General features: G+C 38.2%; 1 protein-coding gene across 3 annotated transcripts in view; it reads right to left on the bottom strand.

Annotated features, from left to right (window-relative positions):
* Nucleotides 1–25,296, bottom strand: part of PPM1B (protein phosphatase, Mg2+/Mn2+ dependent 1B) — a 64,692-nt gene that overhangs the window by 9,794 nt on the left and 29,602 nt on the right. For all 3 annotated transcript variants that reach the window (XM_068425105.1, XM_068425096.1, XM_068425115.1), the window contains exons 3-5: nt 14,368–15,231; nt 12,343–12,460; nt 4,013–4,124 (exon numbers count right to left, since the gene is read on the bottom strand). In XM_068425105.1, coding sequence (XP_068281206.1) covers nt 4,013–4,124; nt 12,343–12,460; nt 14,368–15,213 — 1,076 coding nt within the window. In that variant the 5' untranslated portion in view covers nt 15,214–15,231. The remainder of the gene's footprint in view (nt 1–4,012; nt 4,125–12,342; nt 12,461–14,367; nt 15,232–25,296) is intronic.

The following is a 25,296-nucleotide window of genomic DNA, read 5'->3' as shown; positions in this document are numbered from 1 at the left end:
AAGTATTTCAAAACATTGAGAACTTTAAAAGTTTGAGCACAGTAATAATTTCAAAGTCTTTAAGATGTTTTGCCTTTAACCTGCCTCTTAAAAAGATTAAGCCCACTCTCAGTGTCTTTACTTACTTTGAATATGATGTTTGGGAATTTAGCGGTAAAGTCAGGATTTGTAAAGACTAAGCAAGACAAAACAATTTCTTACCTTACCCTCCCCACAGTTTACCCCTTTATACCTTTAGAAATTCCAGCTGCATAGTCAGATTTTGCCAAGAGTAATATTTAAGTCTGTGTTTTGCTTATTATAACAAAATTCTTCAAGTTAGCTGGTTTTCTTGCCTTATTTCTGGATGTGGAACTTGAAGACAGTTGTGGTTTTTTCCCATTTTTACTATATATGCACATGTTACTACTTGCCTACGAACTTCTGAAGTGTGGTGCTCAGAGTATACCACCTCTGAGGTGGGTTGTCTACTGTCTGTTCACACTGTAGATATTAAATGCCATTAGCTAGATTTTTTTTCCTGGCAATGCCATGTAAGGCCACACCTTCACAGGCAGGCAAAATAAGCACAAAAGCTTAAAAAAAATAAAACCCAAAGTATAAACAGACTTCTGAAAGGAAAAAGGTTATGTCCCTGCATCTTCAAATCATAGTAATAACTCGGAAAAGTTCAGACAAGTATAATAAATATGACCAAAGTTATTGACAGGTTCAATAGAAAAGAACTGCTATATGAAGTCTCAAGGCTGGAAGTGGCCAAGATCGATAAAAATTATGTCTTACAGAACGCGGATAAGCACCAGCTGTCGACTCTTCCAAACAAAGAGCACATGGGCATCAGATGAAGACAGTAGCAAATGTCTCAAAAATACACAGTGATGGCTCTTGATGCAACAGAACTTTTTCTGCCCCAGAATAATGAGGAAGCTAAGAGTTTGATGAGGCTCCTTCTGAACCTATTAAATTTCATGTAAGAGAAATTCTAAGTTGCTAAGTACATAAACGACCTCAAGATCAGGAAGCACCTCAGCTGTAAGAAGCTGAAAACCAAAATAACAATAGGGGAAGTATTTTACATATTTTCCAGGTTTTATATTCTTCCCTAGGCACCTTTCAGCTATCCTGAGGACAGGATACAGAGCTAGAACGATCCTTCGTCTGATCTAGTACAACGAGTTCTTACATTCATACCATGGAAGAAAAAGCACATTTAAAACAGAAGAATTTGGTTTTTGAATGGAATGTTGTAAGTTTGTGGACTTCTGAGACAAAGCAATAAATCAGGTAATCTCAGTATCTGGTGTCCAGCATTAGAATATATTTTTCTAGCCATGATCCAGCATTTAAAACAGTACCTACTAAAATACTCAGAACTCTGGGAGATGGTTTGTTGACTAGTGAATGCAAGGGATAGTGCATCAAATCTCAGGATGACCACTGATCTGCAACACTGAAAAGACATCCTGCTATCATGTGTTCAGAAACAATATATGTTGATGATGAAATCAGCATTTATCTAGACACACCATACCAAGACAATGAGAAGGCACAACAGATACACCTGACAACCCGAAGCCTCAAGACACTGGTGTATATGCAATTTGTGCTTGTTCACACACGAAGGTTTTGGGCTGTGTCTGAATGAGCTCCTGGAAGAAAGTTCAGAATTAAATTGGTAGTGACATTTTCAAAACTATGTCCAATATGAAAAGTCCACTGAAAAACACAACTTCAAGGGCACATCAGTTGAAGTCAATGCTATCAAAATTCTGGAAAGGCTGCATGGCTGAGCTAGCATGGGATCCATCAGCCCTGACTGAAGATTTTCTTAGAGAAGAGAAACTGAATCATCATGCAAATAATACAGGAAAGGGTTCTTTCCATTTAGTTCCACATTTAGTGAAGGCAGAATGGCACAATTTTGACCAAACATCTGTGCCATGGAGAGCAATGGTACCTCATAGAAATGCCTGTAACAGAAAACATCTGGACAGTCCAAGCAAGGCTGCCATAGAAGTAGCAGACAGCCATTGCAGAGCGTTTAAATTAAACTTAAAACTCAAGTCCTTGGAAACGCTCCTGTCTTCGCAATTCACTTTTCTTTCTTTGAACAGCATATTTCTTTGTACTTTCCCTTGAAGGGAAAATTCAGGAGCAGGATGTTGAGTGGAAGTACTAATGCCCAAGTGACAGGATGGCTCAGAACTTCTGTTTTCTTCAGCAACAAGTGACCATTCTTTTGACAGCATTTGAAGTCACAGGGGGATCGAAGTCAAGCCAGAAGCCAGTCTTTGAAGAGTAAGATTTTAAAGGATAAAACACCACCATTAAGTGACCACAGCAGAGTTGACACCTTTAGATCTCCTGCTTCAAAGAATAAGCCAGTACGGGCTTCTACACAAGTGAAATGCTTGAAGGAATTATACAATGCCAGTAGAAGTGGAGCTACTTCAGAGGTTCCTGAGGTTTACCAACACACACCAGTCAAGGTAACACCGCATTGCGTTTCTCCAGCTCAGATGTATTAAAAACCAGGAGCAACTATAACTGGTGCTAAAACCAAGGATGTCAGCCACAGACAAGCTCTTTCTGAAACCTGTTTGAGCCAGGTCTTGGAGTTCAAACAGAAGGACAAAGTGTGAATTCTTCATATTCTGGTAACATTACAGGATAAGGATCTCCAGACAAAGAATATTATCTTGTTAGGACAAAAGTTTTAAGTTACGTGGTATGTGGTTTTGGGTTGTGTAGTCATACTTTTTCCAAAGCTTCCATTCAGGAGCTCAATCCTGCAAGTAAACTGAATACATCACTGCCTGTCTTTGTCCTAAGTTTGAAGGCCAAGAAAATGCTACTCAATACTGTATGATATTCTCTTAAAAGAAGCTGCAGATAGACCTCCTGAAGTCAGTTTTCTGTAAAGCAGGACTTCAAAAGTCAAAATGGAGAGAAAGGCATCAAAAGGCAAATTCTGAACCTAAGCCCATTAAAAATGTAACCTGGGTCACAACAGATTAAAATAGAATTTATATGCAAAGGTTCCAAATATTGAAGCAGTACATGATGAGCAAAATGACAAAACACACCAACTCATTCAGCAGCTGGGAGGCACTAAGAAGAATGGGCATACCACAACTTCTATGAATGCCTGGAATGCATACAAGTGGAGAAAAAGGCCCAGAATGTACAGGTACTTTTAAGGCTGGAAAAAAAATAATCTTGGCAAACAGTGCTCATTAGTAAATACACACAGTGAAAACAGATTTATACAGAAATGCTCAGAGGACAGGATTTCATATTTTGAAAAATACGAAGATTCCATAAGCAACATAACCTATGCCAGAGAGCAATAATAGGTCCCACTGTTTAGAGAATTCTAGATGAACAATTGTTTATGCAATGCTAAATTCTGTTCATTAAAATCCTTAAATTATAGGTTGTTAGAACACCACGTTAGCCTCCCCAGAAAACCAATGTAATTTCTGAATGTTTATTCCAATTAAGTTTTAAAATGCCTATCCTAGTTCAATACTCCTGCTTATCTAACATTCAGTTTAAGACTAAACCAAGAAAAAACAATTTTCTTATGAGAATGTTTGCTGAGCAAACAAGCATTGACCCAAACTTATAACGGACAATAAGTGGTGGAGGGAACATGACATCAGGAAAATTGAGCTAGTATTTTGATATTCTGGTTACATTACTGATTTCTTAACAAATGTAAAGCATTAAAAAGCCAAGAATAATTATTTTTTATCTTTTAAAATGGTCATATGGAAATAGTAAACTAGTATGTTATGTACTAAAATATGATCTGTTTCCTCTTACCATTCCGGAAGAGGAACAGTGACACAAATGTCTATGTAGTGAAAAACGTAACATAGCTTAAAATACAAAAACCAACTTTTTTCTTTGAGTATAGCTGTTACAATAAGAAAGCTTTAAAACATTTAAATAAAAGTATTTGTTTCAGTGAACTAAACAGTTCAAGAAATTCCAGTACAATACTCACTTGCCAGCTAAACCACCTCCTGGTGGTAAATTAGGGATATTCTCCGCAGTTAAAATACGAATTACATGAGCAAGATCAGGCATTCCTTCTTCACCCGATTTTTCCATAATTTCTAATTCAAAAACAGAAGAAGTCCTTAGATTACTGAATTAATACCACCCATTCCTTAAGACACTAAAATATAAGATACTATCACTTTTTAGCAGAGATATTATGAAAAAGTTATATGTAAACAGGAAAACATTCTTTACATTTTAGGTAAACAGTCTTTGCATGGTGGAACAGAGCTATTCAAATCCATAGCCTGCCTTTCCAGTATGCTGCTAATCATTCTCTCTCTCAGAGAAACTCAGAAGTAAACTGCGAGCTGGATGAAATATCCTGGAGACAGCAGCCTGTTTTCTTCCAGAAAGAAGGCAGCTGGGAGTCTGTTTCAGTTACCTTCCCGCTGCATTGCAACACATACTCAGAACTTAAATGCCATAAAGCCAGCGCTTCCTAGGAATTCAGTCATACATCACTGTGAGTAATACCTTGTATTCTCAAAGTCCTGAATCTCTGGAACATAAACACTAAGACCATCATGCAAAAAAGAGGCATATATAATGGCCCATTATCACTCAAGTGGCCAGAACAGAATATAGAACTGAGGACTAATAATTAATAATACAATATTCCCTTTTCAAAGCAGAAGTATCACACTAGTCCAGTGGTAGTAAGTTCTTCTGACTTGGAATAGAATTGCCTAAACTGCCAGTCTTCACATGTTCTTATTCAACAAAGTTGTTGTAAAGTGAATGTGTAATATACATTCACATATGCATAACACTACCAGCTTCCAGTCATCAGCCTCTAGTCATTCAACTACTACCATGGCAGAAAAAGGTTCAGTAAGGTATCTCCAAATTGTAGTTGTATGCATGTGTCACGTATTTTTAAGAAAGATTTTTTTTTTCTGAAAATCAGCTAAATTAAGGAATGGAGTGCCATTTCCTGCAGACATTGTTCTAGATAAAAATTATTTTTTTGAGCCACAAAACAAAAGAATTAAGAAGAATGGATCCCCTCAAATATCATCCTAAGAAAACCTTCAGTCTGTATCTTGACTACTGTCCAACAATAAACAAATCACTTAAACTTCTTACAATCAATTGATTATATTCTGGATACCCGATTTGGAGCCTGCAACTAAAGCCAGAAGCAGCTACAATTTGAGTTTCTGAAGTTAGCAGAAAAGCACATCACCTACCTACTTTAAACACTGCATCCCAAGTTTTCGTGTATTTAAACCTCTCTTGGTGTCTATCACCTATCCAGAAAGCAAATGATGTGGAGGTTTCTCTCAGGGCTAGTAAAAACAATGAAGTGCTTGCAAGGTACTCACTTACTCTGTATCAGGGAGATCTGTAGGAAAGCCCCTCAAAAGCAATTTCACTTTTAGAATAGTTTTACTATGCTGTAACAAATAAGGCACTATGCTTCTAAGCCCCAATATTAAGTCAGCACCATACAACCTCTGCAATGAATAAGCTGGGTACACTACTACTAGAAGTGATTAAATATTCTTCCATGAAACTTTACGTATATTATCATACACCCATCCATTAAGAATGAGTCATGGTTAGCAAAGGAAATTACAGCTGAATATCTATACTTGAATCTCAGGACTTTGAAAATTTCTTCCATACACATTAACACAAATCAGCCCCAAGTTCTCTTTTTTTGCAGTTCTATCTAGTTAGAAGTAGATTGTACCCCTATAATATAATTTTGCTCAGTCACATCTTAGAGGAAATGTCTCTTATGCAGATACTGCTTTTTATACCAAGAGCATATACGGTTCTATACGTACTAAAAGTAGCAAACAGCAAGAAATAAGAAGAAAGACTACAGAAGTAAGCAACTACTAAATATTAATGCAAGCATAATATCTTTATAGCTCCTTAAAAAGGAATTAAAGCAAACAGAACTAAGGATTGCTGTATATTTCTTGGTACTGGAAACTAACTTTTACTGTATAACCACTTCTCAGGGAATGCTGAACTGAACCACAAGCATCTTCTCTCCATTTCTAGAAGGTACCAACCAGGAATTCTGGTGGAATTGACCATCTCCTTTTTCCTTCCCTGATATTAGGGTGAATAATTTCATCCAGAACATTTCCCCTCTCAAAAACAAAACAAAACAACAACTTCCTAATAGAAAATCCGAGAATAAAGCAAATGACCAAGCATGGCCTTTTTTCATTACACATCAGTTAGCAGATACACACTGCAGATTTGTTTAACAAAGGCCACTAGAGAAAGAAACCAAATGTTTTCAGAAACAGATTTATAGGCATTTACAAGATTTTTCACCCTCATCTCTATGATGTTAAGCATAACCCTGCAATTAATTTTTTTTTCCCTGAATGTGCAAAACAATTGCAGAAACTTTTACACTTGCATTGCTAATGTAATTCAGAGACTTAAAAGAATCATTTCCTGATATCATATGTGCAAATCCATAAAACTCCACTACAAAGTCTAGTCGTCTAGTACTTTAGTCCTAAAATACTTTTTGCTAAAAGCCTAACACTTAACTTGGAGATAATAATTTTGAAAATTCAGAAAAAATTATTTCAATTTTATATAATGCAAGCCCCCAACCAGACAGCATTACAAGTTTTCTGTGTTCCAGCATCTCCTCTGATCTCCAGCTATAAGATTATGACAATACAGTTTTATATACAATATATATTCCACGTATGCAAAATACACTATCCAACTCACTGTATTAACTGAGTATTCAACTACTATTAAGACTAAGTCTACACCAAACACATGCCCCTATTTATGATTTGGGGTTGGTTAGTTTTTAAATCTGCATGTGTGATACACCCTTTCAAATAAACTGAAACTTATCAGAGAACTGAACTGACTTCTGTGCCTAGTTTTCTCTTCCTGTGACCAAACTTCAGATCTCTTAAAAAAAACCAAAAAAAAAACAAATGAGAAAAACAGAACAGAAAGAAGCATCTGAAAGTGGCAGCAAGAAAAGACTGACCTAACATAACTTAACTACTGTCCAACACATCTGCATTACTTTGGAAATTAACCAGTTAAGTGACCCAAAACAGAAGCACGGCTGTGCTCACCACCACAAATGACTATCACAAGCTGTTGACTACAGCCTCAGAAGTATTTCAGAATACTCTTGAATGGGCAGCTTTGGAATGCAGTTGTACACATACTGTCAACCTCAAGACCCAAACTAGCAAAAGAGCTTTGGTATACAGTTGTTCCACTAGAAATCTCCGTAAGCTATCACTTGCTGAGTTTGTTTTTTTAATAACTCTGTTAAAACAAAAACTCTATTTTGGTATTAAAACAATAACTGTTTTGTTTTAATAACTCAGGAAAGATCTTATAGAACTCAACTCACTGTACAAACACATTGAATTAATTCAACTCGTTGTACAAATACACAGGATCTCAGCATCCTACTTAGGAATGTACAAAAACAGACAACCAATGTTATATGTGTAAGTATTGAACTGCTTTTGAACATAGACTTTTTTTTTAAAAAAAAAAAACAAACAAAAGCATGCCTCAAACAACACCCTTCTCTCCGAACCAAAGCTTAAAATGCCCAAGCATAACAGTGAAAAAACTTCTTGTCAAAAAGGTTTGATGGGTTAGTCCAGTCAGCTTGAAATTTAAGGTCCACAAGAGAACAGAAAAATATTCCAGTCTACATTCATGCAGAACAATTATTATTGATCAAACTAAAATTGCTTCAGGAATGCCCAAAGGATTTTATACTAAGTGTCAATGTTACCTTTATTTAAATTAGTCACTTACTGAAAGGTAAGATTATCTAAGAGAACTCATAGCTTGTATTTTGACATCTCCATCTTTGCAGCTTAGTAGTTTTAAGACAAGCCGATTTTTTCTCAGAATGCTTTTACTACATGTATAAATAAAATTGTTATTGGCTATCGACCAACTGCACATAACTTGTGAGCTGTTAATTCTTTAACAGAGAAAGAAACACTGTTGCACACAACAATTTAACATGAACAAAGTCCATTATTAGCCTTTTGAAAGGAACAGTCATCATCTAGTCTGGTATTTTAGACATCCGTAAATCTACTACGGATGCTCACTACAATCACTTGCTGTACCTGAACATATATTCTTGGACTTAGCTGCCTCACTTCCCACATTCAGAGCCTCAAAACACATCAGAGCTACAAATAAACTATAACGAATATACTTCCCTGAAGAAGACTGTTCTAAGGTGTAAACTATATTTAGAATATATCTAAAGAAATACAACTTCTGTCTTTTGAAAATAACTAGAAGAGATGACGAAATTCATACTATCAACATCACAGCTTATCTATCAGGCTTTAAGTTTTTAGAATTAAAGGCAGTTCAAACCTTTCAGGCACAGCTCTTTCATGCACTGTTCTCCAGATTACACTTAAGTCTAAAGATGAATACAAAACTGATTATGGCAGTTGTCCTTTCCTGATCAAAAACATGTTCCCACCTTCCAACACTTTTCCTTATTACTCCAACAGTTGAGACCATACTCTTGCCTCTCTTTTTTTTTTTTCTTAAAGTCAGAAGTATTTCTGCTCACTGCTTAAAACCTTAAAACTGGACCACTTTTTTTAAAGAATCCAACATTTTTCCAAACAATTCTCCCCATGCTGCTTAGCGGTTTGAAAAATACTTTGTTCAAGCTTCTCTGTATCATTTCTGAACTAATAATACTCAAGGCACAAACGTAAGGTAAAAGTTGCAGTCCAACAATTTTTTTAAATTAAGGAGACTGTGTCAACATGACAATTTCATAGAATGTACTATGAATGCAAAAATTTGTTAGAAAACAGGTAAATATTTCAAGTTCTTCTGAAGTCTGTTTCCTTTATTTTCTCCACTTCCGGACAGAATTTCCTCAAATTTGCTAACTCTCATTCCTTGCTAAATACTTGGCATTTAAAGGCCTTGCACTCTGTCCAATTAGCAGAACACATAATGACACAGGGAACTCATGCAGGGGAAGGCAGGGGGGGAGAGGGAGAAAAATCAAGAAGAGCTGAAGTCCAAGCATTGAAGCAACTCATTTCCCTGGAGCACTTCAGCTTAACAATCATTTTCAGCTACATTCGGAATGGTTCTGCACCAGTTCAGACTATAAACTCTCCACTTGTTTTTGGTGTGTGTAGTATTTGTTAAATATGATAATATAGCTAAAATACATTTCTGCTGAGAAGTTATTTTGCTACGTTATAGTAGTAACTCAGCTATGCTACAACACTGCATTGTTATTAGCAAATAGTGCTTTCTATGTCATTCTCAGTTAATCCAGTCACTCTGATCAGAAGTTATATGAAAGCTTTTCTATTAATCTTCTTAACATTCACTTATGAAAGTAATAAAATACACTGCAGTTCCATACATTTTTCACCTATCTGCTAATTGAGAGAGGAGCCATGAAGAAGCTGGGAATACTAACCAGTAACCACTGTGTGCACACCTGACTGCTGTCAGTGAAGGTAACTGCTCCTGGCTCTCTCCCAGAGCCTATTAACAGCTCATGTACTCTACTCAGACATAGGAAGATAATAGGTATTTATCTTAACTAGTGTCATCTAGGAAGCCTGGGATGTAAGCCAAGTTCTGAGACACATGCCTAGAGTCAGCATTTGAAGTGACCATTAGCGCTCTCTAATCTCCACAGAAACTAGAAATATGCAAGCCATTTCAATTCAGATCCCATTTAAACAAGAGGGAAAGACACCACACACACCACCAGGGCATTCAGAGATAACTTGTATCGTGGCCTGAAGGCCTTCTTATATATAAATTAAGGTTTGTAACATCAGCTATCTAGATTACTGGGACACTGATGCAAACACAAAAGAATTTTTAAGTTTACCTTATTTGCTTAAGTAAGAGTGCAATAAAAAAGATATCTAGAGAAAGAACATGAGTGATTTTCACAGCTGTTTCATACAAATGAAAAATTAAGTTATAAAGTATCTACAGTGTCATTTCTAGCATTAAAATAAGTTTCAGAATTTTTGATACTAAAGTGGCAAAACTAACAGTTGTCCACGGGTTACAGTGGCAGCACGTACATTTCCATGTCACTGTTGCATTTTACACTGAACGCAACACTGAATGTTAAGAAAAGTTACCACAGGTTAGCTGTGGGATTTTTGCTGTTGTACACTCTCAGAAGATTCCTGATCTCCTCGGATCTACAGATTACTTCTCATTTATACCTAATGCAACTTATTTGGATATGAGGTACTTCCTAAGAAAAACACGTCCCATCAGTCCTTTCAATATCCACTACAGCATCTTAAAAAGCCAGTGGATGTCTCGGATATTCAAATAAACCAAAATGGAACAAGGAAAACAGAAGTGGCATCTATCTCCTCCGTGACAGTGCTGGAGTTCTGTATTAGTAATTCTCAACAAATAGTCATAAGCAAGGAAATTAAGTATTTTACCTCTACAGATTATACACACCATGCTTGAGTGCCTGGAAAGTTTCTGGATCCATGTTGAGAAAATTTGGTCAGTCATACCTTCTTTCACAAAAAGATGCTCAAACTCAGGCCATCAGTGGCCAGAGGTGTGGTTTATGCCACTGAGACCTTGCTACAGTCTCAAGATGGTGGCTTCATGCTGGTTTTGACCTGCAAAGTCCCAAACATCCTGGCACCCAAATTTAAGATTACTTTCATGGAACTCTGCTGAACAGTTCTGCAGACTGCCAATATCACACAGTTTTCAACATGAACACAGAAAGTACTATCAAGACAGCAATACTATAGTATAAAGCTAAACCACTGGTCTCAGCACCTGGAACAAATAATCTAAGAAGGCTACAGAACTCATTATCCATCTACAAAGGGACCACCTCTCCACGAAGCACAGTTAAACTTGGATCTAGTGATCAGAATATTCTAGTCCAGGCCTGAAACAAGTCAAGAAAGGGTAGAAGCTATCTCAGCCAGCTTCCTCTTCAGTAAATCCCTTTCCTTCCTTGAATACTGTTGCTATAACTGATAGCTCCAACAAACGGGTTAATAAGCTGCATCACCATAAGTGGGTGACAGTGCTTCAGTACTCTTCTGATGAGATTACAGAAGTTGAAAGAATCATAACAGCAAGGCTTTCAAAACCTCTGATGACTGCTTCTCTCCAATAATGCTACTTCACAGCATTATCCTAGCAACATTTTTAACAGCAAGACTAACTGTTCCAAGAAATGAGTTATTTTCATGCCTGGGTTGCTTCTGCAAAAACCTGTTCCAACATAAGAACAATATTATAAAAAAAGGCAAACTTTCAATATCAGCCCTGAATTTCAGTCAATTCTACCAAAACTGAGCTATACCTGTCTCACTAGAATAACTGAGAAGATTGAAGAGACTGGGAGGCCACTACATAGAGCTGTTGTCAGACCTTAGAACAACCTTAACTGATGATAAAAGATTTTACATTAGAAGCAACAGTTTGAAAGCCTGCTTCAAACGTCAAGTTTTTCTGACATTAAGGACCTGCAAAAAAGCAATTCAAGCTAACTTTCCTTTCACTGTTTCTGCTTAAGGGAAGAAATTGCATTCAATATTTGGGATAAGTAAAGAGTTATAAAATCAGTCACTAAATGAAACTGGTTAGGAATTAAGTCCTTCATGAAAGTTCTAGATGATTATATAGGTTTTATTCACACATATACAGACACTTGGTAAGCATTCAGAATCCAGAGGGATGATTTAAGGCTCTTGTATTCATAGGTATTTTGATCATTTCTACTCTGTTAAGTTTTTGCAAAAGTGCATTTAAAAAAGTTGTCGGTGTGAAAAATAACTCACAGCTGTGTTAAAATAGAGGCAGTTAAAACAATCTGGATAATGAGATAAGTTGTCCCTTCATGAAAACCCCACACCAGTTTTTCTTTTTGCCAAAAACTTTCACAAAAAATAGGAGCATGTATCCCTTTCAATGATATTTTGTAAGCAAGACGTTAACAGTATCACAATTTACTTAGCTGATATAACACTCTGCAAGGTCAGTGGTTCTAATCTGACCTGTAAAGACGGAAGTAAAAACCTAAAGCTCACATTCAGAAAATGCTTAGGAAATATCAGGACAAACTAACCACATGGCTTAAAACATTCTTCCTGACACACAAAAATTCAGAGTTGTAACCAGGCCTGAATTTGACTCAACATATAGCAGCAGCAATGGCTTTCAGGATTTTTGTTTTCATGCTCAAGAAGGTTATGACAGCATTTCTAATGAACAAAACTGATTTCTTACCTTCAACCCGTGATTCCAAGTACTTATCCAATTCGGCATCTTTTTTCACTGCCTCATCTGAGACCTTAGGAGCATTTGAAAAACAAACTAGTACGATACTCATGTTATCACGACTCCCCTATATGACAAAGAAAAAAAGAGTTAGGATCTTTAGTCTTATTTTTCATTTTTCTATTCTAGTCAAATTAGTACCTGTTCCAAATACAGTACTAAAGATATACCTGAGAAAAAAGAAACCTTGCAATAAAACTGTATTTTGATTAATAAGAACCTCTAAACTACTTGCTAGAATTAATTTTACTGATTTTTATTGTACATTCTTAGTCTTAAAGTTTAAAATATTTAATAAGACTTATTTACATGTCAATCTTTTAAAAATAATATCAAGAAAACAGGTCAGAATTAGACTGCCGTTTAATCTTACCTTAAGCCAGGTTAAAAAACAATTCACATTGCAAAATGAAATGCAGAATACTTATCCTAGACTACTAGAATAGCTAGCTCCAGCTACTAATTTATTTCAGTTTGAGAGCATTCACGTAAGACATTACGTTCATTACAAATATGTTTATCAGAATGCCCCTCTGTCATACACAGCAACTTGAAGAAAATAAGTACAAAATACGAATTCATTTAGTATGACCAAGCTGACCTTACAGACTATCATGTGCTCAGCAACATCAGCCAACCACTTTTTCAGATACAAACTTTAATGCCAGTCCTTCACTAGTAAGCTTTCCTACCACTTTCCTGCTCATATTTAATTTTCAAAATTATAATCCACTGCCAAATTTAAAAACACAATTTAAAGTCTCGTACAAGGAGATCCAGTAGAACCATAATCTAAACTCCTTGTTTGAAATCAAGATCTTAATTTTTTTTTTTTAGTAGAAATTTAAGTGCAATTAGTCACTGCATATTGTTCTGCGTAAATCCAACCTACTGGAGAGTTCCTATCATCTATCACAACTCCCTCTCCTGAAGAAATGAAGTAGGAATCTGACATTAGAATAAATTCCTTCACAAGTACTCAGGAGTTACTCTACGTTCCCTTTCATACCAAGCATACGGGGACACCTATCTTTTGCAGCAGTTAATTTTATGTGGTACAACTCACATCCTAAAGACAGAAGACAACTTTCTAATATCATTACAAACTGCACAGATCCAGAATCTGACTTTATAAAACAAACATGAGGTCACGGTTCAGTTCTACTGAAAGTATACTAGAGTGACCATCCTTTAACAATGCTGGTCAAGTGCTTGGTCAGAAAAGCCACAGCATCTAAACCAATCATACAATGTATGGTATATACTGGAATACAACCCCATTTCTGAAAAAAATTAGTTATTCTTTAGTCTTAGAATTCTTAATTTTATTATTTTCCTCAAAATTGCATGTTTGGTCTGTGGCCTAACGAAGGAACTCTATTTAGACTAGGAGGAGTTGCACTTTTGAGGAAATACTGGAAATGGTATACTTATGAAACATTTGTAGACCAACCTGTAGTTGCTCTGAACACTCTAAATTTGAGGAGTACAAGCAAGCTCAGATGCAAAAGTAGTAATTCTCCATCTAAGCTACAACAATGAGCTGAAGACACCACTTCAGATGACAGACAAATCATGCCTTGAAGAGGAGATGGTGCAAACACTGATTTTATGCAAAGGAACCAACACTGCCCAACTTGAAAAAAACAAACAAACAAAAAAATCAAAATACCTTGCACAGAACTTATTAATTGCAAAAATTTTGTATTTGGAAACAAACTTTAGAGCTGGAACTATATGCAAGCATTACTTGAGAAAATAATAAACCTTTATTTTTGCAATTGCTATGACCTCTCCAGGCACAAAGGATAAGGCTGTATATTCTTCAGCAAGAATACACAGTGAAATGGGTACAGAAGTTTGAGGGAAGGAAGAGGGAAAAGGGGAAGGGTAGGCCAGGAACTGCTATTAACACTGTATCATCTAAACAGAAGGTCGTTTTAGAACAGCTGCTTGAGGAACACAGTTACATACCTTATGTAAACAAGTGTCCACTACCCAATTGCACACTTTTTCCAGGTCATCTGATACTTCAAGTCTAGACTTAACAAATTCACAGAGCTCTTCATTGCTCATTACATCCCAGATTCCATCACAAGCCAAGATGATAAACTCATCTTCTTCTGCCCTTAAAATTTCACAAACCTCAGGCTCTGGAGAAACAAGTTGTTCTGTAGGGCCTTTACCGTCAACACATTTGTAGTCATAGTCCCCCAGAGCTCGAGAAACTGCCAATGAACCATTAACACGCTGAATCATTACACTGCCTCCTGCGTTCTGGATTCGCTCTTTCTCTCTTGGGTTGCAAGGTTTGTGATCCTGTGTTGAAAAACAGACTTGTCCATTCCTATAGAGGACAGCACGTGAATCACCACAATTGATAAAGTATACATGCTCAGGTGAAATCATAACTCCCACTGCTGTTGAGCCACTTCTGTCCATCCCATTTCTGAGGTCTGAGAAATTGCGCATATACTCATCGATTTTCAAAAAGCCAGTTCTGATCCCACTCTTGACATTTTCCACTGAAGGTTCAAGAGCAGATCCAGGTTTTTCTGTCGCCCTAAAGTCTTCATTGTTAGTGATGTGTTCTAGTAAGTGCGTGGAGCAATAATTTGCAACACGAGATCCTGCATGACCATCATAGACAGCAAAAAAGGACCAGTCCTCTAAGCCGTGGGGAATACCTACAACAGCTGTGTGAGCATCTTCCATTTCCACTCTCCATCCCTGCATACTGCTGAGGCCATAACGCAAGCCATTCCCTGCACCGTGAGCATTATGTTTTTCAGTTTTTGGTTTATCCAAAAATGCACCCATGTTTATGCAATATTGAATCTGGAAAACAGAGAAGAAGAGTCTTATTTATAAAACCACCACTCTATACAACCTTTGTTCTCCCTTTCCTGTGTTTCATCTTTACAAAACAAGTCATAAAGCATGCACACGTGCAGAAGTCAGCAACTATAATGAGGGAAAAAAATAATTAATAAATGACTTGAATGAAGTGTGAACTTACATACCCCTGTTTGCATTTTTGGTGGGGTGTTTTGTTTTTTAAAAAGCTACTTCATCAAAATTAAAGGCTCTCCATATGAAGGCACAGTAATTCACATACCTTTGCAGCCCTGCCAGTTTTGTCATTCTCTGCAGAAACTAAGTCATGCTGGAAAAATAACAACCATATGACTCCTATTCTCTTTCCAGTTTTATCGTGGCATGAAAAACAGCTAATACTTCATAAATAAGAACCAACTGGTCTCACTAGCTTTGCATGTACTGTGCTACTTCTGTATTCTTGTAAAGCATGGCAAAAGTGACAATGGGGGAATGTAGACCATCTGCCAAAGGAAACAAGGCGGCAAATCCCACTTCAATCCAAGAAAACTTCTCACAGGATTCTTTTAATAAATTATACTTAGTCCTTTGTAAAACATTTCCATTTTTACCACCCCTAAAAGATGTTCATGTGTTTACATGTGACTTTAAGTTCAAAGATACATTGATCCTGATTTTAAAATGTATCCAGTTACAAGAGATATGAGCTGAGAAAATAATCCACAGAAAGTTAGTAGTTCTTCCATATTTGGAGACCTACTTCAAAATACATGAGAAAGAACCATGTCCGGAGAGCAAGCTTGCAGGTAAAATGTGAGTAATCTATGTTGAAGCTTTAGAGGACTTCTGACTTCCTCTCGTTTACTAGACTACCTTGCACTTTACAAAGTCAGCAGAGAATACATTCTTTAATCCACAGATCCCATTGTACTTTTCTGAGAACTTCAGAAACTCAGATACCACAACCTCGGACCATGCTAAAAATGACTGCCCCATGAAACCCTTAGTGACTGGATGTGAAAATTATAGCAACCTTCATCCAAAAAGAATTTGAGAGAATTCTGCCATGACTGGTCCTGAGCAGTCAAGTCACTAGTGTCTGACACACTAGTACCCACCAATCCTGTGAAGTCATGATAATCTAGTTCTGGTTTAAGAGTTTGTTACCAGGTCAGAAAAAGAGGTTAAGAAATCCTTACTTCTGCCATTCATCTCAGCTAAACACATTTTCAGCATACACAGCTTACTCTGACAGGAGAGATAAAAAGAATAGTATAACAAAATGAGGAAAAGATTACAGTTAGATTCTGCACCCCACCTCCCTTTTTAGGGTAAACTTTAGGACTTTCCTCCAGATAATCCAAACTTCATGCTACCTCTCTGCTACAGGGACCTCCATGATGTGCTGAGGATCTCCAATGTCCCACAGACCCCAACAGTTTGCTCACCAGTTATGCCTCTTTTGAAATGTATCTCCCACTCTTATTTTAATACAAATTTAGACAAACTTCCCCAAATACTGCAGCAACTCCTTATCTGGTTTACTTTTTAATCTAGTTTTACTGTCTGTCTTAATTCAGGTTTAGTGGCCTTTGCTTCAGGTGCTACTAACATTATGCAAAAGGAGCAATGTGGTTCTGTAAGAAACTGAACATCATGTAACTTGATGTACTTTTTCTTTTAGAAAAAAAGTAGAGAGAAAGCACCTGGCTAAGTAAAATCAACTGAGAAATGCCAGAATTGAAATAGCTCTTATGTTTGAGTACTATGCTATGTTCTAATTACAAGTCTTCAAGTAATCTGTTGCTAGACAAAATGCCTTCTTAAACAGTCAGCTAGAAACTGAGGTTTTGCATCGACAGTATAAATGCTAACACTGTGCAATTACCCCCCTAGTTCGGATACAAGACACTACCACGATTTTTGATCTTTTCTCATTTACTAGGGAACTCTACACTTGCGTAACAGTTAGTTGTCTCTATGTACAAACCTTCTCCTATCAAGAAGTCTGATGTTATAACACAAGTCTTGTACTTAGTAAATTGTCTTAAGTAGCCTTAAAAAAAAAAAAAAAGAATTATGTGACACAAAAAAGTGTCCTGAGTCTTTTATGCTCTCCAAAACAGGCACTCCATGTGCAAGGTATGCATCCTCAGCTGCAGAATCTATAGTAAAACCAAATTAAGAGAACACGTTCAAAAGTTGTCACCAATTTGATTTTACTCCATATAAACATCAAAATAATCCTCAAACTGGATTTTATAGAGCAAAACTAGATGTACAAATTTCACAGAAAATGGCACATCTAAAACAAAAAAGCAAGTTACAGAATGACTTCAAACCCACATCTAACGTTCTCAAAATACTTTCTGTATTTCTAACAACTTGAAAAGTCGTTAAGCCCTTTCAACACAAACTATCCATCCTAAACTTCCCCCACCTTCCCAATCAGTTCAATTTTATTATATTATCTAAAGAACTTCATGCACAAGAAACCACAAATACTATCTTTATCTCTGTTGTCACCATTCACTGGCCTCTAATTATATTACCTGGGAGAGCAAAGATGAAGATAAAATAAACTACACAACCTTGTTATGCATTGTAAGCTTCATGCTGTATGTAATTTTCAAGTGAAAGTAGTAAGTTACATTCTGCTCACAATTATTTGCATCATTATTTTCCCTTCTTTACCTGAAAAGAATATTTGCAACATTGCAACTCGGTGGAAGCAACACACAGCAATGGAAATGAGGTATTCAGTACTTAGTGAGATAAACAGCCAAAATGCTTTTCACAACCCTTTCTCTTGGAAGAGCTGATGTTGTTTTGAAAAAACAAATGAAAAAGAATCTATGTCAAATGGTGCAATAAACGCAAAGCAAGGCAGTGCTACGCACCACCACAAACAAGTGCTCTCAGTGCTCTCAGCAACTGATGTTCTCAGGTAAGAGCTGAACAAATTCCACATAGTTCAACAGTTCAACCAACATCAGTAAAGCAGATTCATGAAAGGATTTTAATAGCTGATGACCACTCATTCACAAGTTACACACAATATAAAGCTATTTTAAAAGCACACAAAAACATTCTTACCAGTAAAGTGTAATACAGGACTGAAATGCTGCCAAAATGATAGAAGTCCTCCAACACTTCAGACCTTGTATGAGATTCCTTAAATTAAGTATGTCCTTATGTTATTAAAATCTGTCATGGTTTAACCCCAGACAGCAACTAAGCCCCACACAGCCGCTCGCTCACTCCCCCACTGTGGGATGGGGAGGAGAATCAGAAGGCTAAAAGAGAGAAAACTGGTGGGTTGAGTTAAAGACAGTTTAATAGGTAAAGCAAAAACCGCACGCACAAGCAAAGCAAAACAAGGAATTCATTCACTCCTTCCCATGGACAGGCAGGTGTTCAGCCATCCCCAGGACAGCAGGGCTCCATCACGTGTAACAGTTACTTGGGAAGACGAACGCCATCACTCCAGACATCCCCCCTTCTCTTCCTCCTTCTTCCCCCAGCTTTATATGCTGAGCATGATGTCATATGGTATGGAATACCCCTTTGGTCAGTTGGGGTCAGCTGTCCTGGCTGTGCCCCCTCCCAGCTTCTTGTGCACCCCCAGCCTACTCGCTGGTGGGGGGGTGTGAGAAGCAGAAAAGGCCTTGGCTCTGTGTAAGCACTGCTCAGCAGTAACGAAAACATCTCTGCATTACCAACACTGTTTTCAGCACAAAGCCAAAACAAGGCCTCATATGAACTACTATGAAGAAAATTAACTCTATTCCAGCCAAAACCAGCACAAAATCAGACGTGTGGAAGAAATCATATGACCAAGTAAGGAAAAAGATAAAAACCTATCTAATTGCAAAAGCCTGTGAGCTCAATATTGAGTGCTGTGTTTTATATACATAAAATAAAAAGTACCATTTAAAAAAAAAAAACCCAAAACACCAAAAGCACATGTTCTACATCTTCACTCTACCTATTTCATAAGTACCTTCACTTTTTTACAGCACAGGAGTGAGAAACTGAAGAGAGTACTACTCAAGATTATTGATCTTCTAAATATCCTATTTAATATTACAAATCTTGAATAAAGGATGGAGAGATTGACTTGCTATCAGTGAGAAAACAGTAAGTTTAGAAATCAACTTATGGCTGGTCCTATAAAAGACACCAAACACGTAGAAGAAATCTTTCTTTCACTGTGTATATTATGGAGACTATATAAGGTAGCAACTGGTTTGAAGACCAGCTGAAAAAAATCAAGCCATTTCAGTAAGCACAGAAGAAAGAAACAGTAAATTCACTGACTCATCAAAACTCAGGTTTTAATCAAAATTATCAGTGACAGTAAGGCACAAAGAAGACTTAAAATGGATGGACGCCTGTTCTGTCAAAAATTAAGTTTAACAGTAACAACTTTTAGCATTTTAAAAATACTAGGAAGTTACAGAAAATAACAAGCAAATGACTCAGCAAGTTAGCTGATGACACCAAGCTGTGTGGTGCGGTCAACATGCTGGAGGGAAGGGATGCCATCCAGAGGGACCTTGACAGGCTTGAGAGCTGGGCCCGTGCAAACTGCACGAAGTTCAACAAGGCCAAGCGCAAGGTCCTGCATGTGGGTCGGGGCAATCGCAAGCACAAATACAGGCTGGGCGGAGAATGGTCTACCTTGATTTCAGTGAAGCGTTTGACACGGTCTCCCACAGCATCCTCGCAGCTAAACTGAGGAAGTGTGGTCTGGGTGATCAGGTAGTGAGGTGGATTGTGAACTGGCTGAAGGAAAGAAGCCCGAGAGTGGTGGTCAATGGGACAGAGTCCAGTTGGAGGCCTGTGTCTAGCGGAGTCCCGCAAGGGTCGGTACTGGGACCAGTACTATTCAATATATTCATTAATGACTTGGATGAGGGTATAGAGTGCACCGTCAGCAAGTTCGCTGATGACACAAAACTGGGAGGAGTGGCTGACGCGCCGGAAGGCTGCGCAGCCATTCAGAGAGACCTGGACAGGCTGGAGAGTTGGGCGGGGAGAAATTTATATTTCATTAACAAGGGCAAGTGTAGAGTCCTGCATCTGGGCAAGAACAACCCCATGTACCAGTACAAGTTGGGGACAGACCTGTTGGAGACCAGCGTAGGGGAAAGGGACCTGGGGGTCCTAGTGGACAACAGGATGACCATGAGCCAGCCAGTGTGCCCTTGTGGCCAAGAAGGCCAATGGCATCCTGGGGTGTATTAGAAGGGGTGTGGTTAGCAGGTCAAGAGAGGTTCTCCTCCCCCTCTACTCTGCCCTGGTGAGGCCGCATCTGGAATATTGTGTCCAGTTCTGGGCCCCTCAGTTCAAGAAGGACAGGGAACTGCTAGAGAGAGTCCAGCGCAGAGCCACGAAGATGATTAAGGGGGTGGAACATCTCCCTTATCAGGAGAGGCTGAGGGAGCTGGGTCTCTTTAGCTTGGAGAAGAGGAGACTGATGGGTGACCTCATTAATGTTTATAAATATGTAAAGGGCAAGTGTCATGAGGATGGAGCCAGGCTCTTCTCAGTGACGTCCCTTGACAGGACAAGGGGCAATGGGTGCAAGCTGGAACACAGGAGGTTCCGCATAAATATGAGGAAAAACTTCTTTACAGTGAGGGTGACCGAACACTGGAACAGGCTGCCCAGAGAGGTTGTGGAGTCTCCTTCTCTGGAGACATTCAAAACCCGCCTGGACGCGTTCCTGTGTGATATGGTCTAGGCAATCCTGCTCCGGCAGGGGGATTGGACTAGATGATCTTTCGAGGTCCCTTCCAATCCCTAACATTCTGTGATTCTGTGATTCTGTGTAATGGATTGAGAGCAGCCCTGAGGAGAAGGACTTGGGGGTGATGGTTGACGAGAAGCTCAACATGAGCCGGCAATGTGACCTTGCAGCCAGAAAAGCCAACCGTACCCTGGGCTGCATCAAAAGCAGTGTGGCCAGCAGGTCGAGGGAGGTGATTCTGCCCCTTTACTCCACTCTCGTGAGACCCCACCTGGAATACTGTGTCCAGCTCTGGGGCCCCCAACATAAGGAGGACATGGAGCTGTTGGAGTGAGTCCAGAGGAGGGCCATGAAGATGATCAGAGGGCTGGAGCACCTATCCTATGAAGACAGGCTGAGAGAGTTGGGGTTGTTCAGCCTGGAGAAGACAAGGCTCTGGGGAGACCTTATAGCGGCCTTCCACGACCTTAAAGGGGCCTACAGGAAAGCTGGAGAGGGACTTTTTACAAGTGCATGTAGTGACAGGACAAGGGGTAATGGCTTTTAAACTGAAAGAGTATGGTAGATTTAGATTAGATATTAGAAGAAATTCTTTACTGTGAAGGTGGTGAGACACTGGAACAGGTTGCCCAGAGAAGTTGTGGATGCCCCCTCCCTGGCAGTGTTTAAGGCCAGATTAGATGAGGCTTTGAGCAACCTGGTCTAGCGGGAGGGTGACCCTGCCCATGGAAGGGGGTTGGAACTAGATGATCTTTAAGGTCCCTTCCAACCCAAACCATATTGTGATTCTATGATTCTGTGACACGGCATACAGGTAAGTACAGAATATTCCTATCAGGTGTCACGCACAAATGTAATTTTAACTTTATGTCTACAGTGCCAACACGCACAACTATCCCTAGCAGTGTATTTACCTATGTAGAAATTAGTTAAGTAAATCAGAGATATTTTAATGAACTTTGTGGTATCATACCAAACTTTGCTTTGCTAAAAAAAAGTAGATTTTTTAAAAAAATAGAGCACAACACAACAAAAACACCACTTGTTTTCTCCAAAATGAAAGGTTACAAAAAGAAAACAGTTCAACCAGAAAAACAGTATGCTGGTACTCACATCTAGTTTTGTCCCTCTTAACATCTCAGGCTAGATCAGTAAACAGAATTGAGCACCTAAACACAGGACTCAGCCAAACTGACCTGCAAAAATCCTACAGAAGGCAAAGTCTATCATAAGTCTAACCTGGTGTTTCCATCTCTTATTTTAAGCACACTAGGCTAGATGCAAATCAATCTTGACACAAGCACCTAGATAACATTTAAGTCAGGTCAGAATTCACAAATTACAGAATCACAGAACAATTCATGTCGGAAGAGACCTCTAGAGCTTATCTAGTCCAAACCCCTATTCAAAGTTCAATCAATACGACATCCAACACCAAAGATGGCTCAGGCTGTTCAGATCTTTGTCACGTTTTTAACATCTCCACGGACAGAGATTCCATAGCCTTTGAGCAACCAGTTCATGTCTGACCATGTTCATAATGAAAACAAAACTCACATCAGTGCAACTTTTGTCCTTTGCCTCTTAAATCTTTCATTACACATCTCTGGGAAAAGCATAGCTCTACCTTCTCTACACTTCTCATCACACACAGCAACTGGATCCACCCCTTGGCCTTTTCTCCTCCAGACTGAAGAAACTCAGCTCTCATCTCTCCTCACACATCACATGCTCCAGCCCCTAAGTAACAGAGTGGTCCTCTGCTCAACTATGTCTATGGCTTTCTTGTACTGAGAGGCCAACACTCCACACTGTATTCCAGATGCAGTCTCATCAATTCCAAACAGAGGGAAATAATAACTTCTCCCAATATGCAGGATAAACGTTTTCTAGTATGGTCCAAACTTTCATCACTATGGACACACTGCTCCCTAATGTTCAACTCACTTGTCCTGGCTCTCCACCAGGACCCCATGGTTCTTTTTGTGCAAAGCTCATTCCTAGACAGCCATCACCCAGCCTGTGTTGAGGGACAAGGTTACTCTCTTCCAGGTACAACTTGATTAAACTTCCTGAGGTTACCATCAGACCATTTGTCCAACCTGTCAAGACCTTTCTATTCTACCCTTTGGCTTATTAACCGCTCCCCTCAATATGCTATTAAATGTGCTAAGAGTGAATACTCTTCCACTGTCCAAGCTGTTAATGAAGACTTCATTATGCTTCCTCCTCTCAACAGTCAAAACCTTTCAACATTTCTTGAGGGACTTAAGGCATTAAGTCCCAAACATCTTTATAGAGCAAGATTCAGTCTTAAGAGAAAACACAACCAGCAGAGCAACAGAAGTACCCACCTTCAGCTAGTAATTCAGTCATGGTTTTAATACATGTAAGCTCAAAAATTCAGCACCCCTTCACCCTTTGGAGATTTAATTTCCGAAGATCCCATTTTTAAATGAAATTTAACTGTGCAACACATTAGTTTGAGAAAACAATTTAATTTCCTTCTGGTGAAAATATTTATCCCACAAAAGATTATTAGCTGAAACTTTCAAAATCTGCAAGACCATGTCTACTGTAATTCCTAAAACTTCTTTGGAAATGGAGGTGGCCTTAGTTCTTATCCATGCTCCACAGACTATTCTTTAAAACCATATATATTCTTCAGATCAAAAATGGAAACCTAGGATTCCCTTCTTCCAGTAGTCTTCCCTTCTCTGGGAAAAATAAAAGAATAAGAATAATTTTTTAAAAAAAAAATATCAATCGTCTGGTAAGTGACAATAATCACCAAGGCTCAAAGGATTTTGGAAGGGCTTTAGAGGAAGAAAATACTGGCCTGCATCTGAGCAATAAGCTGCTAAAGCAGCGACTCTAGCTACGGCTCTACTGTACACTCTTCATCTCTAGTTTGAAATCAATGGCTAAGCCATTTCCAAGAGAGTTCAGGGCTGTGAGTCTCTTAACAAGAGCTGACATTCTGTTCCCAGGGCAAAAACCTAACCCAAGGCTTACTTCTCTGATGTTTCCTACCTGATACAAATCCTACATGAGGTCCTTATCTCATATAAAGGAACATAAGCAATAATTCAGGCTCAGGAAACCAAAGACATCTACCCTTTTGAGGTACGGAAGTACGAAGACAAAAGCCATGTCCTCTGACACGCAAGAAAAATCCATGATCAGTATCCTTTTCCCCACAGCTACACAGTGAAGACTTTCTTTGTTATTAGATCAGCCATATAGTAAAGGGTCTTAAAATCAGGCCTATGCGTTAAGTTTGAATTTCTCTGTTTAAAAGAAGAACAACCACCACACCCACTGATTTTTCTCCCAACCATTACCTGTAAAATGGCAAATGGTTCTTGCTCAGTTATCCATGATTTTCTACTACATCATGAAGGGGAAATAGGCAGCTACCTTAAACAAAAAACACGCTCCTTTCCATATAGATTTATATTTAACAGGCAGAAATATTTCCTTGCTGGTTGTCATGAAGGCAGCCAAAATGTAATAAGATTATAAAGGTCTAAAAGCCATAATTAAAGTTTTTGTAGATACTATAAAATAATTTTCAGATCACATGTCAGTTTCAACAAGAACATCAGAACTAGACTAATACCTTGATGGCCAATAGTCCCAAAGGCAATAACATATAACGAGAACAGTCTAACATCAATCTTTTGGGCTTAGGTCATGAAAGTGTACTGTAAAATGTCTCTTCCTCAGAAAGATTCACTCAATGTGCTAGTCATTTTTAATAAGTCAGTGCTGTGGAAAAGAAACATTGCCAGAGTTTTCTGTTACAAAGCACATGTGCTCCTGCTTTAAAAAAAAAGAATGACGCTTCAACAGAGAAAATGCTGCACTAGATATTAAAGATGTAAGTGACAAACAAATAATCCAAATACCTGTGACAAACAATTTCAAAGCTTATTGGAAGTGCAGGAAGAAATAACTTTTCTGGTTTAAGTAAAATATTCAAACTTAGCCTCGGTAGAAAGCTCCTCTGTCTTCATCTTGCACACTCTAGTGCGTATGTATGTGCATATATACACTCTACACATTACATGTGTCTACACACACCGTAGACAGTTTTGACATTCACGAAGATTCCCTGTACCCTTCAATTTACACAAGAAATAGTGACAGAATATTGCAAGTAATCTTTTACTAATCTTGTGCTTACTTACAATACACTATCATTATACTATCACCATAGTTACATTATACTATCTATTTATACTACATGTATACTAAACAAATTCATTTGATGAGTGAAACCAGCTCTAAAGATCTTTATTTTTGAT

Source organism: Nyctibius grandis, chromosome 1, assembly GCF_013368605.1.
Source record: "Nyctibius grandis isolate bNycGra1 chromosome 1, bNycGra1.pri, whole genome shotgun sequence".
Classification (NCBI taxonomy): Eukaryota; Metazoa; Chordata; class Aves; order Nyctibiiformes; family Nyctibiidae; genus Nyctibius; species Nyctibius grandis.
This window is presented reverse-complemented; position numbering and strand designations above follow the sequence as displayed.